General features: G+C 36.4%; 1 protein-coding gene across 3 annotated transcripts in view; it reads left to right on the top strand.

The window, feature by feature from the left end:
- The window catches only part of Mkln1 (muskelin 1), a 377765-nt gene extending 356766 nt beyond the window's left edge, over positions 1 to 20999 (top strand). For 2 of the 3 annotated variants that reach the window (XM_023709865.1, XM_004626545.2), the window contains 3 exons: positions 2534 to 2636; positions 9311 to 9365; positions 19834 to 20193. In XM_023709865.1, the coding sequence (XP_023565633.1) occupies positions 2534 to 2636; positions 9311 to 9365; positions 19834 to 19955 (280 nt within the window). In that variant the 3' untranslated portion in view covers positions 19956 to 20193. Of the gene's footprint in view, positions 1 to 2533; positions 2637 to 9310; positions 9366 to 19833 lie in introns of all 3 variants that reach the window. The other variant, XM_023709866.1, reaches the window with a different exon arrangement.
- Positions 21000 to 21422: the final 423 nt, after the last annotated feature.

Below are 21422 nucleotides of genomic sequence, written 5' to 3'. Positions count from 1 at the left end.
TTGAATAAATTCAGAGAACCTATAGTTTTAGTTCTCCCCCCCCCCCATATATACCAGTTAGTTGATGTGGAGATTGTGAGCATTTGGAAGAAAAGGATTAGCCTGACATTACACCTTGAGCCAGATACAGGAAATAAGAGCTGCTCAGGGAATGTGAGAAGAGTAAATGTCTGTGGGCATTGCTGGAGGATCATCATTTGAGAGACATGCAGAGGGAGAGGTACTCCACAAAAGAGACGGAAAAAACACAGTAAGATGTTGGATAACTCTAAAGGTTGCACAAAATTTCTTGGAAAATTCGTTATGGTTATGAAAGAGTAGTCAAGGGTGGCTCTAGAAGATCTTGAGAATCTTGTCTACTACTAGGAAAATTTCTGTGTATGTATAAATCAGCTTTGTGTTCCTTTATCGTGTGTGTGTGTGTGTGCGTGTGTGTGCGTGTGTGTTTAGTGCAGGGTCTCACTACATAGATCAGACTCATAGTGATCCTCCTGTGTACAGCCTCCCAAGAGCTAGGATTACAAGCTGACCAAAAAAAAAAAAAAAAAAAGGCTGACTTTAAACAGTTGAAACACTGTAGACTTTTTTCTCTCCCAAACTGTTTGTTATAGAGAAAAAACCCAGCAACTTCAAAACAAGATGATAAGGTAACAAAACTTAACTCATTGCCTGTTATCTTTAAATTAGTTACTCAGAGTAAGTTAAGAGTTTGAGGGATGTGACTACATTGTAGATAGAATAGATAGAAGTTTGTTTCTAAAGAGTGGGTAGTATATTTTAATTCAAGAGTGGGTAGTATAAATGCACACTGTTTGATTATATAACCGCTTACCCTTAGTTGCTGAGCTGCTTCCCTTTTTTTATTACTATGGAAAGTAATTATTCTATTCAGTAAAAATATAAATTTAGAGAGAAAGCAGTATGTTGTATACTGAGGAAGTAAATAAAGGTACAAGAGAACTGTAATATTTTGCTAGTCTTTGACTTGCCTAAAGTACAGATAGATACCTTACCACTGGAAGGTTATCCTCAGCCTGAGTGCCATGAGATAAGTCTTCACCATTTTCCTTATCCAAAGAAAAAGTAAGTGAATTGTCTTTTCTTTGTGTAATATTGTGGAAGACAGGATAATTTATTATAAATAAATTCATGTATGATTATATTATAACCAAAGCATATTATCTTACTTGATAAATAGATAGATAGAAATAGGGGATACTATCTACCTTTAAGAGAACTCTTCCTTTTTAGCCTTGTAACAAAACAACTAAATTTTATTCTGCTTCTGTTATGTTACTAGCTCTTACCTTGGTCAAACTCATTTTTAGGTCTTACCTTTCTTATTTTTAAAAATGGTTAAGCTATATCATCATAGAGTTATTTTTAAGAGTAAATGAAAGTATGTGTATAAAATACCTGATACAGTATCCCACACATTACAAATGCTGAATAATTTGTTGCTGTGGATGTTTGTCTCATGTTGTTTTCACTAAGACATGGAAATAGTCTCATTAAAAATATCAGATCAGTGTTAATGATATCTTTAAAAAGGGACCATATTCATTTGTTTCCAGACTATTATGCATATTTCTTAGAAAATATATCCTACAAATCTAAGCAAGTATTTTTTTATTATATTGCTAGCTTCTTGTTTTTTAAGGCATATTTTTAAAAAATCTTTATTTTATTTTTATTTTTTTGGCGGAACCGGGGATTCAGGCCCTTGCACTTGCCAGGGAAGCACTTCTTCCACTAAGCTATCTCCCAGCCCCAAAATCTTTATATATTTATTTATTTGGTATGAAGTCATGCAGCTCAGACTCATAGTGATCCTCCTATCTCAGCCTCCAGTGCTGGGATTACAGGCGTGTGCCACTATGCTCAACTTCAGGGGTCAGCACTGCACGTGGTACCAGGGATTGGGTCCTTGCACTTGCCAGGCAGACGCTTAGACTGCCAGGCTATCTCCCCAGCCCCTAGCTTCTTGATTTTGATGAGACACACTGGGCTGTTTGGCAGTTATGACATGTAACATATTTGGCATACTCACTGTTGTATAGTTGCTGTAGCTCTCACCTCCAGTTTTTAAGGAAAGACTATCAGGTACCTGTTCTTCAGCACTGCATCTGTTTGTGACCACCTGGTATTGCTGTTACTGCCAAAAGCTTCACTTCTACCCTCTCTGCCTGGTGGTCTTCCTATTCTGGATTCCCAAACACGTTTTTTAAAATCTGTAGCATAACTCATTTTATATACAGTGGTACTTTGGTTAATGAACTTAATTTGTTTTGCGATTTTGAAGAAGATGGCTGGATTTTTTTGTGGGCAAGATGGCCATGCTCATGTTTGTTATCCAATACAGTGTTTGTGAACTGAAACAAAATTTTGCAAAATGCTTTTGATTGCAAACCAAGTCACCTGCAAACAGAAATGTTTGTCAACTGAGGTGTATTACTTTGCTCTGGATCTTAATGACATTTCTAATGGTATTTTGTAACTCAAAGTAATTATTACTCTTGTTTTTATTTTCTAGATTTGAAGAAAAAGCCCAAATAGATCCTCTTAGTGCTCTAAAATATTTGCAAAATGATCTCTATATAACTGTGGATCATTCAGACCCAGAAGAGACAAAAGAGGTAAAGAAAGGTGATAATGAACTTCAGAAACTGAGTATTTTTTTAAAAGTCTAACTTGAACTTTTAAAAATAATTCTGATGACGCTAATCTTAAAAATGTCACAGAGCAGGTAAAATAAAAATTAAACAGGCTAGCCAGATAGCTCAGCGAACTAAAGAGCTGCTTAGACAAAGCGCAGGGACCGGGGTTCAATCCCCAGCACCACAGGCTGTGCCAGCCCCACCACTGGAGCTTGCTGGGACAGATATTGAGACTGGGTGTGGTTGCATGCACCTGTAATCCCAGTGCTTGGGAAGCTGAAAACAAGAGAATGACTACGAGTCCAATCTACATAGTGAGACCCTGTAGACCCTGTACTAAATACATTTTTTAAAAAAGGAAAAAAAATTAAGCTTCTTTTCATGTGATAATGGAATATGCAAGTTACACAGAATAGTTTTTTTACTTTAGAAAGAAAATAGTAATTATCACCTTTTCTTTTTTAATGTTATGGTTATGTAATAATTCAGTATAAACTTTTCTATGTATGCAATGTGTTAATTATTGAAACTGTCCTACCAATTTGGTTTGAAACTATCTCATTGCTAATTGTTTCTCAATAAAGTTATGGGGGATAGCAAAGCACAGGGACCGCTGTTCAATCCCCCAGTACCACATGCCAGACAGCCCTGCCTCCTGGTGGGCTGAGCTGGCCACACACACACACACACACACACACACACACACACACACAAATAAATAAAAGTATTTTTAAAAAAATATTTAAAAAAAATAAAGTTATGGGGGGAAAAAAAACATTTTCTATGGAGTTTGAGGCCAGCTTGGATTACATAGTGAGTTTAAGTCTAGCCAGGCCTACATGATGAGACCTTGTATCAAAAATTAAAACTATTGGAGTTGCATGTAATTCTGGCCCTGGGTCAGTCAGGCAGAAGGATCACAAATGCTAGGCCATCTTGGGTTACATGGTGAGTTTTGGACCCAGTGTGGCCTACACTGTATGAACTGTGTGTGTTTGTCTGTGTGTCTCTTTTATACACACAAACATAAAACCTAGTAGAGCTTGGTGCTGTAGCTTAGTTCTTAATTTCAGGACTCTAGGAGGTTGAGGCAGAAGTTTTATTAAGTTTGAGTCCAGACTGGACAATGTAGAGATACAACATGACCCTGTCGTAATTTATTTTTATTTTTATTTTTATTTTTATTTTTATTTTAGGGAAGGGTCTACAGGGTGTTGAGGGTCTCACTATTAGATCAGACTTGTAGTGATCCGCCTGTTTCCAACCTCCCAAGAGCTGGGATTACAGACGCGTGTGCCACCACACACAGTCTCAATTGCCATCTCAGCACACCCTGGGGGTAGGGCTGGCATGGCAGGCCCAGGGGATTGAACCCCTGGCCCATGCACCTGTTTGCAGGTGCTTTAATCCGCTGAGCTGTTTGGCTGGCCCTAAAATTTTAAAAACAAGCAAAAAAAGAAAAAAAAAAGGATGGAGTTGTTGATGTGAATGCTATGTTCTGGGTTCAATTTACAATACTAAAAATGGAAAAAGAAGGAAACTTCTTTTGATACGCAAGTTCTTTAAAGAGAGAGAAAAATAAAATGCCCCTTCTTTTTGTAGGGGGAGAAGAAGTTGGTAGGAAAAGAATCCTGTAGGTATAGAAGGATAACTTGACTATAAGCTATGTATTTTATTCATCATTAGTTCTTAAACTGTACAGATCAGTAGCTGATCAGGACTTTTCTGTTTTTTGTTAGAGGGCTAGAAGCAGCTGTTTCTAAAGATTTTCCTGTTCTGAGGGGTGTACTTATCCAACGTATGACTATGCCCACAATGATTTTCATAGTTTTATAGTAGCCTCTGTTTCCTTTGTGGGTGGGGGAGGGGAGTGGTATTGAACCCAGAGCCTTAGCACTGAGTTACATCCTCAAAAAAAAAAAAAAACAAGGTCTTGTTAATGCTTGCTAAGTTGCCCAGACTGGACTTGAACTTGTGATTCTCCTGCTCATCCTCTTAGAGTACTGAGATTATAGGCATAGGCCTCCATACCTGTTTCTATTAGCTTCTGTTATTTATTTTGTCATTTCTTCCTTTTCTAAGCCACCTTTGTTCATCTAGCACGTCTGAACTACAGTCTGTCTTGTTTTTCACTCATAGAATTGGTGCTGGTGGTACACAGTTCTGTCTCTTACACCCCTTTACCTCTTAGCTGTTGCTTTTCTTTGGCTTTATAATCAGAGTTATCAAACAGTACTTTTCTGTCTTCAGCATTGACTGACATAGGTATTAGATTTAATGTTGAGTCACTTTAAGTCACCTGGTTCATTGTATTTTGAAAACAAAGAGCCTTCATCCTCAGCACCAAAACAGAGGTTTTTCATCATTTGCTGCTGTGAAATTAAGTCCTGTTTCTCTCACTCAGTGTTGATTATAGCCTGTTTGTAGATAATCAGTGGTACACACTTTAGTTTCTAAAGTCTCCCTGTATGGAGGCAGTTAGTTCTAGAAAACTAGAATAATGATTATAGGTTAGAAGCATTCTGATATGGTTCAGGAGAATGGCAAGGAACCATGGTAAATGTAAGTTAAAAAGGGCAAAATCAGTCATAGATAAGTTCAGAGAGGTAAAATCAAGAATTAGGAGAACAGATTGTGAATAACTTCATAAGCCAGAGGACATTGCCTTTTACCTTGAATAAATAAAGGATCAGTTCAGGGTATTATAGAGAAGAATAATATAATATGATCTGCTCTATGTTTTAATTAGATAACTGTAAGTACTATTGAATAAAGGAATGAAAGTGAAGACACTCAGATTATGAAATCTAGAACAGAAGTATTATAGTTTATATCAAGTAGTAGCAGTGGGGTGGTAAATGAAATAGGTTGGATTCTCAGTATATTTAAAAGTGACGAAGAAATTTTTGTGATAAATTGAACATAGCATTTAAAACACTCCACATTTTTTTATCTGAAAATCTGGAAGGATTAACTGTCAGCTCAAATGAAAGGCTTTGTGGAGCTATTTCTGACAGTAACTGGGAATTCCTTCATGGACTGAGATGCCGATGAAGCAGTCAGCTTGAGATGTTGAGATAGGAGTTGACTATGTGAATCCAGAGCTCAGATCCAGGTTTGTAACATCATTTGATATTTGTTAGTCATGGGCCTTGCATATCAATTCTACTTACGAAAGTAATAGTTTTTTCCCTGTCTTTATGTAAAGAAATGAATTTTGCCTTTCCCCTTATGAGTTAGAATGAGGAGCAAATTAAACTCCAAGGAAGTACATAGAAAATTACCTAAACCAGAAACAAATACTGTAATAGAGAAAATGTTGGACAAAGTGAAAAATTAGTTGTTTAAGAAGGTAAATAAAGTTAATAACCCTCTTGCAAGACTTAGAAAAAGTGAAACAAAATATCAGTATCACAAAGGAAAAGGTAGAATCACTATAGATTATGCATACATTTAAAAATGTAATACAGCCTTGTCAACAAATTCAGGAATTTGATGAAACATTCTTTTTTTTTTTTTTTTTTGCTCCGAATGCCTTCAAGGCATGACTGGCTGTCTTGTGTTGTGGGGATCGAACCACAGCAACCTGAGCCTGACTGCTTTGTTGAAGCAGCCACTTAAAGAACTGAGCTAAGGGGCAGGCCCCCTGAAACATTCTTTAAAAGATAGTTCATCAACACTAATACGAGATAATCTTAAAGTACTCCATATCTGTAGCAGGGGTTGAATATGTAAATAGAAACTTTCTGGGCTGGTGAGATGGCTCAGTGGTCTAAAGCACCTACTTAGAACAAGCTAAGCTAAGCAAAGCACAGGGACCACGGTTTAATCCCCCAGCATCACATGCCAGCCAGCCCCGCCCCCTGGTGGGCTGAGCTGGCCACACACACACACACACACACACACACACAATAAATAAATAAAAAATTAAAAAAAAAAAAAACAAAAAAACTTTACATCAGGGACCGGGGACATGGCTTAGTAGAATAAGCGCTTCCCTAGCAAGCGCAAAGGCCTGAGTTCAATCCCCAGTTCTGCCAAAAAAAAAAAAATTAAAAAAATAGAACTTTATGTCATTGAGAAGTCCAGGCCTAATGTTACACAGACTTTCAGAAATCAGGAAGATAAGACAATTCCTGAATTATTTTATGAAGCTATTTTAATTCTGCTGTAAAATATTAGCAAAGTCATTACAAGAAGAAAATTATAGACTAATAGTACCCTTCAGGAACATAGATATAAAATTTTTACAAAAGTTTTACCCAGTTGAATCCAGCAGTGTATTAGAACATTAATAATCATATCTCAACCAAACAGAAAAAAAATCCCAAGAGTACTTTGTTCGTTTAACATTTGAAAATTGGTATATAAATGCTTGAAGGCCTGAGTTCAATCCCCGGTTACACACACACACACAAAATTAGTATAATTCACCATGTAAAGAGGATGGAGAAAAATCATAGATCATTTCCATAAATAGAGAAAAGCATCTGACACAATTCAAATCCATTGATAAAAATTCTTAGCTAACTAGGAATGAAGAAAAACTTCCTTAATCTCAGAAAGGCACCTGTGAAAACTCAGGAGGATACTTAAATGTGGAGCATTAAACAATCTCCCCTAAAATTATACAAGGAAAGGATATATGCTATCACGACCTCTACTCAGCATGTACCAGCAGTCCTTGTACAGCAAGGTAAGAAAAATTAGGAGAGGGTACCGGGGAGATGTCTCAGTGGAATAAGCACTTCCCTGGCAAGCACAAGGGCATGAGTTCAATCCCCGGTTCTGCAAAAAAGAAAAAGAGAAATTAGAAGAGTATAGATTGGAAAAGAAAAAAAAGTGTTTGTCAATGACATGGTTGTGTACATAGAAAACTCCCTGGAGTCTAAAAAAAAAACAAAAAAACATTATGGTAAGTGAACTTAACAAGGTTACAGAATACAAGGTCAGCTTAGAGGAGGGATCCTAAAATATTTTTATACTAGCAGTATAATGAAACTGAAAATATAAGTTGGGTTTGATGGCACATACTTGTAAGTCCATCTAGTTAGAAAGCTGAGACAGGAGTGTAAGATCAAGGCCAGCCCAGGCAGTCCTGTCTTAATAAAAAAAAATAATAATAATAGACAGGGTTATTAAAGGCTTGAAATGTAGTTCAGTGATAGTTTAATCTAGCATATTTTTGGCCCTAGGTTTAGTCACCAAAATTAAAGTTTTTATTCAGTAAACGATGTTACTAAGAAAATAAAGAAGCTGCAGACTTTGCAGTATATACATCTAACAGAAGATTGAAGCCTAGAATATATGAATGTTATATTTTTCTAGCTCTTTCATCCTTCTTTTTCCAACTTTCAGTTAGATAGATAGTCCTAGGATATTTGTACCATTTCTGACCTTCAAAATATATAGATCAGGTTTAATAGTAGTGTGATTAACACTTGAAATTTTAAAAGTTGCAGAGATGGATATAAACTTGCTCCACTTGTTTGGATGGACATTTCTCCTGATGTTTCATTTAAAACACATTCTTACTCTTTAGCTTTCCTTTTTTTCAGCTTCCTCATTCAGGATAAATGCAATTAGCCTAAATTTTTTCTTTATCAAATTGCCAGTGTTGCAATATTTTTGTCTTATACTACTTTGTCCTTTTTCAGTTATTTAAAACTTTAACTAGATAGCCTGGAAATCCAATCAGCAATTAAAACATTTCCATTAAAAAGGGCCTTCAATAGCACATGCCTATAATCCCAGTACTCAGGAGATTAAAGCAGGAGGATTTGTCCAAGTTCAAGACCAGCCTGGGCTACATAGTGAGTTCAGGGGCAGGCTGAGCTATATAAAGTGAGACCCTGTCTCAGAAACACAAAGCTGACCAGGGAGATAGCTCAGTAAAATAAGCACTTGCCTGGCAAGCACAAAGTCCTGAGTTCTATCCCCGGTACCACAAAAAACAAACAAATGATCAAAAACACAAAGCCAATATAAAAGGACCTTTGAAGCTAAATGTGGTAATGTATACCTTTATTCCCAGCACTGGAGAGGCTAAAGCAGGAGTTTGCAAGTTTAAAGCCAACCTGGGCTATATAGCAAGAACTTATCTCACAAGTGGGGTGGGGGCACTTTCAGTGGTAAAAATAGAATTATCCATGACTGTGGGAGCCCATTGTACTTTGTAATTTGAGAATGGCCTATGTGTGCTATTTTGACATAGTTGGATTTACATAGCAGAGATATCAGGTATTTTATGGGGGCATGCTTGCTTTTTTTTGAGTAACAAATGCACTATACTAAAGATTCAGTAACTATGTCTGGTGTACCAGTCTATCCATATGGATAGATTCATAAGAGTCCGAAGTGAGTGGTTGTATTTTTTATTGTATTAAACTTGTTCCTTGATTATACATACTTAAGGAAAATTTGAATAACCTCAGGACTTTGTCAGATATTTTTGAAAACAATAATAACACTAATAAAAAGAAAATACAGCACATTCTTAATCTAAATATGTTCTTGTCAATATTTGGTTGAGTGAACCTGTACAACATATGTGAAACAACATACAGAGGCTAATACTGTAAATGGTCAAAGTTGTAGAAGCTGCTTTTCTTAAACACACTAGCCAGCTAATCTGTTTCTGTCTTTCGTTACAGTTCCAACTCCTAGCTTCTGCTCTATTCAAATCTGGTTCAGATTTTACAGCTTTAGGTAAGTATGCTAGTATAATCTATCCAGTCAGTTGCCAAAGCATTTGAAAGATTACTTTTTGCTTTCTTCTAACTGAAACATGAGAAGTGTCCATCCAAACAAGTGGCTACTCAAAGGTAGTATGCAGTGTTTGTGACAGCTTGCTAAAAGCTGAGTCTCCAAGCATCATTTAGCAGTTTGTGGCCCAGTGTAGGATTCCGGTTCGCCTGTTGTTGCATTATGATGTAAACAGATAGCAGTAGGGAAATAGTCAGAATAATTCATTTAACATTGCTTGGAATTCAGTTTTTTTACTAATGTATTATGAGAATATACTTACTGGTTAAATGGCTTTTCTTAGTTTATTCTTTGGAATTGTGTGGTCTCATGCCCTTCTGAATTTTATCATTTGTAACAGAGATATAGAAATACATGAATTGGAAACCTTGGCACATAGGTAGTTGAATGTGTCTTCTTATGCATACTCCAGCCCAGAGCTGTTAGTTTTATTTATTGGTAAGCAGTACTAAATTATCTCTGGTTAGCTTTCAGCTCTTAGAAAAACAATTTCTTGGCAGTATTTTAAAGAGGTTAAGGTGATATCAGCAAATATTTTGCCTTCATCTTAGCTCCTTTTTTCTGTATCTGCCTTGTTCCCTGCCAGCTAACATAGTTTGCCGGGAACAACTTGTATCATTTGGCTTCAAAACAAACTTCAGATGTACAAAGAACAATACAAATATAGCAGAAAAAATACAGAAAGGAAAATTCCTGTGAGAGTCTGAAGGGAGGCAGTATAGCTTAGTAGTTAAATTAAATTATAGCATAGTATTTGAGTTAGTGTCAAGGCTACGATATCAACTCTGGTGCTGGCTAATTTTAAAAGTAACCTGGAGCTGGAGATAGAGCTCTTCCTTAACATGTATAAAGGCCTGGGTTTAATCCCCAGCACCACAAAAAGAAAAGAAAAAAGAAACAGCGCCCATGAACAAGTCACTTAACCTGGCTAATCATCGGTTTCTTAATCAACAAAAAATTTTTAAAAGAAATGAAATAATTATGGAAACCACTTAGCACAATAAAATATTTAGTAAATGCTTCATTTGGAGTGTTATTAATATTATCATCATCATCTTTTATAGCATAACAAGTGAATTTAGGTCAGGAGCAGATTCAAATTGTATGCTAATTTCAATAATGAAGAATTCAATATATTATTTATAATCAAGACATGCTTTTCATAGTTTCATGTCTATTTAGAGTTCCCAATTTTTACTGTCATTTGTTTTCTGTAAGACTTACTTTTTATAACAATTAGAATTAAATAGGGGGCTGGGAGGTAGCTCTGTAGAATAAGTGCTTCCCTGGCAAGCGCAAGGGTCTGAGTTCAATCCCCGGTTCCGCCAAAAGAAGAAAAAAAAGAATTAAATAACATAAAAGTATTTATTAGTGCTATTTGTCATATTTAAGAGAATCAGAAACATGGGAAGTAGTTTATAGGCAGGTGGCATTATTAGAAAAATGAGTGACTTTGGAGATAAATAACTTCCAGGAATCTTTTATTAGAGTTTCTTGTGATTATAGGCCTCTTTAAGGTTGAAGTGAGTCATTTTGCTGATTTTAAGAGCTGCATGTTCTAGACAGTATTGAGGGGAGATAATGCAGTAACTCAACTAGGAAAATCTGGTCTCTAGGGCATGTAGCCTTGTTCAGTCCTCACACCTTTCTTTAGAAGTTTATAGTCCCAAGTATGATGTGAAAATACAAAATCAACAAATATTTAAAATATATTATGCCTGAAGTAGAGAGTTGATACTCTGTTGATATTTGTAAATAGAAGTCTTAAGTTCATGGGGGCTGGGAAAATAGCTCAGCTCAGCGGACTAAAACGCCTGCTTAGGCAAGCTTCGGTAAGTGCAGGGACCATGGTTCCATCCCCAGCACCACATGCTGCACTGGCCCCTCCCCCAGGTCAGGCTGAGCCAGCCACAGCATCCGCAGTAGTGGCGCACACCTGTAATCTTAGCACTGGGAATGCTGAAAGCAGCAGAATCACCACAAGTCCGAACTGTGTGTTGAGACCTTGCAACAACCAAACAACCAAATACATTGAAAAAAAAGTTCACAGCATTAGCTGTGCCCTTCTAACTTAGTATGTTTGCTGTGTCCTTCAAACTTAAGATCTCAGTAAGATACTTTTACCACCTATCTGTAGCCCACATGTTTACAGCAGCTGTTCATATAAATGATAAGATTAGTTCTAGAAATTGGAAGAATTGATTTATAAAAAACATATGCCAGGGAAAAAGTGAAAAATAGCAATATTTCTCCTTTCCCATAAACAGCAAAAGCCAGCTGATCTCTGTGCTTAAAATACATTCCTGATATAGCACTTTTAATTTTTTTTTAAAGAGAGTACAAATTAGAATTAAAGCAGAAAAAAATTACGTGATACAGAATTTTACTTAACAAAGTAATATGAATTTCACAGTATTTATTGGAATGCATAGTGTTGTCTTCCAACCAGTTATTCATATTACCAGATATATGCATGTATTTGGAAGAAAGAAATTAAGAGAAAAAGTACAAACAATTGAAAAAAGAAGATGAAACAAATTAAAGCTTTCATTGTTTCTTTTCATAGACCTGTTGTCCAAATCATCCTGCTGCATACATAGATAAATCTTTCCCCTAGTCCCTCTTCTGTCCTTCTCCTCCACTCAATTACTCTTTTCTTTTGAATAAATTCATTCCCTTTTCCCAGTATCTGTTGTACCCTTCAGATTGCATTTTTCTCTTTCAGATTCTCACACTACAGCAGTCCTTGTTTTCAGTCAAAATATTGATGATATAGTAATAGCTAGCTCATACTATTTTTTATGGGGCCAAATGTTATTCTAAGCATTTTTCATGTCATACCTCATTTAATCCCCACTACTAGGTGGTCCCACTTTGTACATGGAAACTGAGACGCAAAGAGGCTAGAGTACCTTGCCCAGGCACTAGTGGGTGCTAGTAGGTGATGAAACCATTGTTCAGATATTGTCAGTATGGCTTCTAAGTTCTGTACTGCCTCTCACAGAGTTTACTGGTTTGCACTTCTCTGAGGATAAGTTTCTCCTGTTTTATAGTGAAAATATAATGAGAGAAATGTAGTGATTAGAAACAAGGGTTTATAATTAATATTATCTTTTTGTCCTACCTCTGCTATTTATGTCATTATAATGTTAGTATGCCTCTCTCTCTCTCTCTCTCTCTCTCTCTCTCTCTCTCTCTCTCTCTCTTTCCCCCTTCCCCCCCATGACTTCTCAGGCTGTCTTTTACCCTCAAATACAATCACATCTGGTAAATCTTTATATACACATTCCTGCGTAAAGAGACATGTACCTACAGTTGATTATCATTATTCAAAATAATTACATTTATAAAGTCATGAAGAAGACTGGGTGTGGTAGCACATGCCTCTAGTCCCAGCACTCAAGAGACTGAGGCAGAAGGATCACCTAAGCAACTTCAAGGGCAGCCCGGGCTACATAGTGAGACCCTGCCTCATTGGGGGGGGGGGGGGGGCAGGTGAGGAACTTTGAATTAATGGTCACAGCATTATTGCTCTTACAAGAAATGAAGAGTTTAGGTTTCTGTGAGCCTCGGGTCAAAATAGTTTTCCAGCTGATCAATATAAAACCTTATATGTACTTCTGTTTAAAGATTCCCTATTTATTTCATTAACAGCTTATAGTCAATAGTATGTAACTCATACATGAATAAAGATAAACTTCATGATAAACATGTGAACATATGAAAATTTTCTGTAAGCACATCATGGCCTTTCTACACTTAGAAGCCCAAGACCTTTGGCCATTTTAAATAGCAAAGTCACCAAAAAATGTAGAAAATGTGGTGTTAAACAGAATGTGAAAGTATGGTTTAGAGCTGAAACAAGAAGGCGCAGATCATCACGTTGTTTAGTCTTGGATGATATGGCTTGAAGCTATTTCTGTGCAACTATGTGAGATCGTTTGCATTAACTGAAGTGATATGACATATTAATCCAAAATAGGGGCCTTCTGTAACTTAACTATTCATCTAATGATGAGTTTCAACTTCTTTCTTGGTAAATAGTAAGTAAAGATAGCCAGGCATGGTGGTGCATGCCTGTAGTCCCACTGCTGGGGAGGCTGGGAGAGGAGGATCACTGTCAATCCGAGCTGCTTGAGTAGTGAGACTCTGTATCCCAAAAAAAAAAAAAAAAAAAAAAAAGTGTGTTTAAATTTTTAAAGATTATTACAATGAAAATCAAATAGCTATTAATCCCCCTCGAAGTACTTTCTCTCACTTCAAAACACTTCTCACTGTTCTTGCCTCTTTCTGAAGCAATTCTATAAATCCTACTTCATGAGTGTTTTTTATGAGGCATGATTAAAAAAAAAAAAAATCTTGATTAGTGTTGCCAAATGCCATCAGCGGAAAGATGGGCTTGTAAAAAGTATTCCGGTGTGTTGCCACTTACCTTTTTCACTGGATCTGAAACCGGGCAACTAACTTCTGGTTCTTCCTCAAAGCCAAAGTGACCACAAAAGGTAAATATTTTTAATTTATTCAACCTCCCTAAAGCAATTTAAGACACTCATGAAAAAGGACTTCTAGCATGGTCGCAGAATGTGCCCAAAAATGATGCTATAAGTATATTTGAAGCAAGGGGGACTATTTTGAGGGGGCTTAATGGCAATATGTCTTTTACTGTAATTTTTAAAATCCTCTTTTCTTTTTTTGTGTTTATTTTTTTATTTTCATTTTAATGAGAAAAAAGATAAAGTAACAATGAAGCAATTTCAAAACAGGTAGTAGGACAGGTACAATAATTAACATGTTGCATGTTGTCTTTGTAGTACTCAGAGCACAAGATGCAGACATGGTATCTTGTCTAAACAATATTACTACAAGCCTCTCTTCTCAGTGAACTAAGAGAAAGTAACTGTATATCCTATCTTGTGATACATATATATTGTGTGTGTATTTGTGTGTATAAAAATGTGTAATTGTTTTTTTAACATTCTATAGGAATTTAAATTTTATTTATTTATTTCCAAATTAAGTTCTTTGTGTGTGTGTGTGTGTGTGTGTGTGTGTGTGTGTGTGTAACGGGGGATTGAACTCGGGCCCTTGCACTTGCCAGGGAAAGCTTATTCCACTGAGCCATCTCCCCAGCCCCAGGAATTTAAATTTTAGAATATCCATGGTTGTTGGCAAATAATAGTTCTATTTTATGTCTAAAGTATTTGATATTCAGACAGATAGTGATGTTAAGCTCAACTGCCTCTGTTACAGGATAATAATATCATTAAACTTCTCTTCTCGATATTTAACAACTGAAGTTTGCAGACCAAAAATAAAGAGAGGTAGATGGGCTAAAAAGATAGCCAATATTATGGCCATAGCCCTTCAAGGTCAGTGAGGACTCAGGATGTAAGAGAACCTCTGCTGTGACATCCTGTAACTAAGTGGTGTCCCAAATTTTCTGATCAAGGAGATTATGGGGCCACAAGGAAAGTGATCAATGATGTAGAGTGTGCCTAAGGAGAGTCAGCTAGAGAGAAAAAAATTCTCTTAGGCTTTTACAGAGAGCAAATAGGTCAAGCAATGGCCATGACTTAACCCAGACAGCTAGCACTAACAAAAGATCTACAAACTGCTGTACATGGTTCCAGGGTAAATCCTGAGGGGATTTGACTGACCTTGTCAGATAGCAAAAGTTACATTTTTAGTTATATAGGTCTTGCTTTAACTTGGTCTTAACCATCCAGCAGAAAAGTATAAAAACAAGGTATAAAAAGTAAAGCTATATTAATATGCTGAGCTGTAAAAGGCTCAAGTCACCAACCTCAGACAATTGCCAGTTGTGCTGATAACTCACTACTATTATGGACTATTGAATTATATTGGATATTTTGCTGAATTCAAGTACCTATAATCTTTGAACTGGCATCAAATATGAAAAGGTCCTCTAAAGACTTCTCCAAATACAGCTTCTCTAACTTCAGTGACACACCCATCTCTGACAAAACAAAACAAAAAAGGGGGATATAAATAAAGGGCCATTTTGTTCTGAAAAAAAAAAAAAACCTTAAATTAATTTATTTAGTACTGTGTCTTACTATGCAGCTCAAACTCATAGTGATCCTCCTGTCTCAGTCTCCCCAGCACTGGGATTACAGGTATGCACCACCACACCCGGTTTCAGTGGCCAACATGGTACATGGCAGGGCAATGTACCGGGGATCAAACCCAGGTCCTTTTGTGAAGTAGGCGCTTAGACTGCCAGACTACCTCCCCTGCCCCTGTGATTTTTAAAAGATCAAGCATTCACTGTATTTTTCGATCATGCCTTGTACATGAAGTACCTTGCACATAGTAGAAACTATTGTTTCCCTCCCTTTTAAATCATTTGCTCTCATGAAAGTGGTATTACTTTATTAGAATGTTATAGAATCACTATCTTAAAAATGTTACTTACATTTTTGCAGATTCAGTGCAAAATAATAAAACAAGATAAAAACCATAGAGTTAAATACATTTTTTAAAAATTCACACCTATTTATCAAATTAGTCACATAATCACCCAGTAAAGAAAAAGAGAAGTAAACCTTTGTATTATAATACTGAACTATACACTGTCACAGGTATATTCTAAAGAGCATAAAAGGATAGAAATGTTTTGTTGATAGTATGGTTATAATAATTCTACAATTCAAATATATTTTAAGTTGAGCAAATGAGTAAATACTACAGTGTTGCTGGGAGTTGAGGTATTTGTAGTGGAAGAAAGGAAGTAGGAATGGGATGAAAGAAAAATAATCCTGTGAGCTTTTTAAAAAATGGAATTAGCAATCAAGACATGAATTAATGATTTAAATATATATATATATATATATATATATATATTCATCCAAATGATGACGCCTTGTAATTAGCATAGTTGATCTTGGGTTTCTAAATAGTTTGTCACCAAAAGAATTGAGAGCATGTAGGAGAAATGCCCAGCTCCAGAGCTATGCAAGGAAATCTTTCTATGTCAGAAAATAAGGGCATGTGCCAAAATTAATGTTAGTTCAGGAAGACACAGACACCAACTCTAGAGGCCAAATCTGGAACAATGAGTCTCAAAATGAATGATAAGGGGTTGGGGAGATAGCTCAGTTGAATAAGCACTTTACCTGGCAAGCACAAGGGTCTGAGTTCAATCCCTGGCTGTTCCAAAAAAAAAAAAAAAAAAAAGAAGAAAATAAATAAAAGTAAAATAAAATAAAATAAAATGAATGATGATAGTAAAGAACATAACATTAAACAACAGAACAACTCAGCAGTATACTCTGACCCAAACAAGAAAAATGGAGAGCAGAAAAGAAGCACTTTATAATGTCACCTAACAGCTGCAGAAGGGATTGTAGGGTTAGAAAATCACCATAATATAAATAATAATTGTTTCAGCAAGCATTATCAGTTACTGGCTTAGTAATCATTGAGAAACAAGATATTTATACAATCTTGGATCCCATCCAGTTAATTTTTTAAATAAGAAAGAACAACTTTACATTGGAGAAATTTGTTATATACCAACTTAAACACATGATCAAAGTTAACGTCACTGGTATTGAGACAAACTACCATGTACCTTTGGAGATGATGCATTGAGAAAAACATGTAGAATTGCTTCTGGCTAAAACATCGTAAATAGCATCTGATCATGAAAAAACAGAACCCACGTTTAGTATTCTGCTTGGGCCAGCCAGATGGCTTAGTTGACTAAAGCGCCTACTTAGGCAGGGGCAGGGACCAGGGTTTGATTACTGGCGTGCCGTGCTGGCCCTGCCCCCAGGGCCCACTAGGTTGGCAGCTGAGACTGGGCATGGTGGTGCATGCCTGTAATCCCAGAGCTTAGGAGGCTAAAAACAGGAGGATCACTACGAGTCTGATCTGTGTAGTGAGACCCTGTAGACCCTGTAGTAAATACTTTTTTGGGGGGCCGGGGAGATGGCTCAGTAGAATAAGCGCTTCCCTGGCAAGCGCGGGGGCCTAAGTTCAATCCCTGGTTCTGGGGGGGGGACCTTTTTTTTCTCCATAATTTTATTGAGAAACAAATAGCAATGAGACAGTTTCTAATCAAATTGGTAGGAGAGTTTCAATAATTAACACATTGCATACTCTCTTCCTAGTGGTTATTTGCTGTACAAGATGCAGACATGCTCTCTCTCTCTCTCTCTCTCAAATAAATAAAACAATTAAAAAAAAATTTAAAAAAAAAAAGGGCTGGAGAGATGGCTCAGTGGTCTAAAGCACCAACTTGGAACAAGCTTGGCAAAGCACAGGGACCGCGGCTCGATCCCCCAGCACCACATGCCAGCCAGCCCCGCCCCCTGGTGGGCTGAGCTGGCCACACACACACCACACACACACACACTCTCTCTCTCTCTCTCTCTCTCTCTCAAATAAATAAAACAATTAAAAAAAATTAAAAAAAGATGCAGACATGATATCCTATTTACAAACACTATTAAAACAAATCCCTCTATTCATTAAGAGAATGTAACTATATATCTATCCTAACCATTTTGAATACACAGATACAAAATAGACATTCATCTATATCCCCTTTTTTGTTTAGTTTCGTCATTTGAATATATGTGTGTTAACTCAGCAAAATATTCTAAGAGTCCAGTAGTTGTAGTAAATACCTTAAAAAAAATTTTTTTTTCTCTGAATTTAATATATACTGCTGGTCTAAGTAGTTGTTCTTGTTCATAGCTGAAATGTGCTAAAGAATTTAGGGGGAAGATTATCAAATTTATTCTCAAGTAGTTTTACAAAATTATTGTGAGTAGGTTAACAGCAGATGGATGTAAGGGAAGAATATGCCTAGGTGTTCACTGTATTCTTTTTGAAACTTACTGCTTTTAAAGTTTTCAAGTGAAAATAAAGCAGTTTGGAAAATTCAAGAAGAATAATATAGAAAAAAGATTATAATCTCACCATTCAGTGATAAACTTTATTAATTTTTTGAAGTATTTCCTTCTATTCATTTCTGTGATATACTAGACTTTGATAAAAGCTTAGCTCAAAGGAAGAAACAAATTTCCCCTCAAACTTAAGACAGCAATAAGAATTTTAAAAATAAAAAGGAATGTACCATTCTTGAGATACTGTTTGTTTTCTTCCAGGAAACTGGTATCTTTGGCAGTGTTAATGCTCCACTCCTGTTCTTTACAAGATTAAACCAGATTCCACCTAAAACTGTATTCTGAGTTGAATGGAAATCAATCTGATTTGAAGCAGCTTTCATTGACCCATTATGGCATCTGTAACTCTACTTGGCTCTAGTTCTTTTTCTGATGGCACACAGCAGGACTCACGTGTCTCAGCTAGCCATTTCAGCTACAGGAAAATCAGATATTTTGTCATTTAAATACCTCATTTGTATGTAAGAAATCTGAAATACCTGAAATCAGTACACCAGATGACTCAAAGGAGGCATCTTGCCAAATGTTGCACTGGCTGGTAGGAACTTGAAAATTAAACTTTTACTAGAGGTTAAAGAAAGAATCTCTTTAGGGTAACAATAAAAGTCATTCATTCTTTATTTTTATATAATATGTCCTCAGTAGAGAGCCTGGTATACAGTACTATAACATGGTATTTACTATGTGCCAGGAACCATTCTGCCTGTTATTCTTTCAGTCTTCTACATTTTCATCCAATTCTCTTCTAGCCTCAAAGCCTTAATGATTTTAAGACAGTTTCTAAAAATCCTTTTCATTTTTATTTTCAAAATATTGGGTGAATCAGAAGCATTAAGTGGTAAGAAAAAAGGACTAAAATTTCTTTTTTTGGCAGAACCGGAGATTGAACTCAGGCCCTTGCGCTTGCCAGGGAAATGCTTATTCCACTGAGCCATCTCCCCAGCCCCTCTGAGCCATCTCCCCAGCCCCTTTATTTATTTTTTTTTTATTTTTATTTTTATTTTTTTTTTTTTGTTTTGTTTTGTTTTCAGAACGGGATTGAACTCAGGCCCTTGCACTTGCCAGGCAAGTGCTTATTCTACTGAGCTATCTCCCCAGCCCCAAAATTTCTTTAATGGAAGAACTTGTAAAGAATAGAAATCAGTATTAGTTACTAAAGTGCCAGTCTTTCTGATAGGTACTTAACATATAATTGCATTTAATCTTCACAGAAGTCTTGTAAAGAAGATTATTATAGATTTACAGCTGAAAAAACAAATGCTGAAAGCTGGCAAAACTGCTATGTACCTATGTTGTCCGCAGTACTGCCAGGTAGTGGAATGGAGATCACGTTAGTAAAATCTGTCTGGTTTTGGATCTTGATTCTGTTTTGCTTTTTTCCATTATACATTGCTGCTGGTTTGAACTAACTTTTCTCTTAACATGTTGAGCTTTAATCACAGTGAATGAGTTTGTTTGTTCTCTCTCTTTACTAGGCTTTTCGGATGTGGATCATACCTATGCTCAAAGAACTCAGCTCTTTGACACCTTAGTAAATTTCTTTCCTGACAGCATGACTCCTCCTAAAGGCAACCTGGTAGATCTCATCACACTGTAACTGAAGAGTCACTAGCCACACAAGTGGAGAACAGTAGTCACTTTCAGTGTTTGGATCACAACTCTGTTGACTGAAGTGAAGCTGCAGTGACTGAGGACTGCACCAGAGTGTTGAAGGGATCTTTACCATCACAAGTTTTAACCCTCTTCCTTCGTACTTGACCTCAACCCCATTCTCATTTTATTCCTAAAGTAGGCTAATAAAGTGAAATTGGTATTCTTTCCATTTAAATATATATTTTTCTTATTTTAATTTTTGGGAGTTAATGAGTATAAAAAATTAAGCTGTTTATCTTTTTGTAGTTTTTCATTTCTTTTAAATTGGAAGAACAGCACTACCAACAGACTCAGAGTGCTACAAGAATTTGGGATTTTGTTGCTGTGTAGTTTTGCCTTTGTTTCCTCTTCCCTTTCACTGTACCTCACAGTGACAGCTGCTTAGGAGTGGTGTCAGTTAGTAGACTTCTTCATTCTTAAACAGGGATATAGTTCTGTAGGACAGTTGATGTATGTTAAAGTGATATATGTGGTTGACTTGTTTTATATTACATTGAACAATAGACAAGACAGAGGCTCAAATTTGCACCTATTGTCATAAAACTAAAAAATGGAACTCAAGATTGGCCAAGACACCCTATCACAGATTGGTATATAATGTTTTATGTTATATTTTATAGTAGATAATACAGTAGCAGTTGGCTTTCACTCACAGAAACTGATACTAAGAGGAGTCATTCTAAAAATGGCCACTAGGAAAGATCCAGTAGTGATCAATATGTTTGTTGATATCTTTGGAACAGTTCTGAAAGAAATTGACTGCTCTGGTAGAGCTGTTTAAAACCAGGATTCTCATTTCTCCCATGTGCTCTTTTTAGCAGTTCATTTGGAGGCATGTGGGAAGTATTCATTCATTCTTTTCGTACATCTCCTCGATCTATTTCTGAATACTGATATGTATGAAGAGGAATGATTTGTGATTATCCAGTGCTCTATAACTGACAGTCATGTCATTAAGCACCATAACCAACGTTTTTTGTTTTTCTGTTTTTTTGTTTGGTTGGTTGGTTTTTTTTTTTTTGTTGTTGGCCGACAGGACCAGCACAGCATGTGGTGTCAGGAATCAAACTGTGGTCCCTGTGCTTGCCTGCGCTTGCCTAAGCAGGCACTTTAGAACACTGAGCTATCTAGCCGTGTGCCCCCCCCCCTTGAAATAGTGAAGAAAAAAAAGCTAAAGGTACAATTTTTTTTTAATTAAATAGAAAGGTTTATAAGATGGGCTTTTCCATGGTTCCATTTTTTGTGTAGATATAGATCTTCTAATGAGATGCTGTGGAATGTAATATAAGAAGCCTAGATCTGACTAGTGTTCACATGTGCTCAAAAGGTATGCTTTATGACACTACGTTGATAGCACATTCTGTATGTTCTTTTGTCAGCTTTTATGAGTGATTGACTTCATGGGATTGAG

The sequence above is a fragment of the Octodon degus genome, unplaced genomic scaffold, assembly GCF_000260255.1.
Source record: "Octodon degus isolate 3935 unplaced genomic scaffold, OctDeg1.0 scaffold00015, whole genome shotgun sequence".
Classification (NCBI taxonomy): Eukaryota; Metazoa; Chordata; class Mammalia; order Rodentia; family Octodontidae; genus Octodon; species Octodon degus.
Note: the sequence above shows the minus strand (reverse complement) of the source record. Positions and strands in the feature narration are given on the sequence as shown.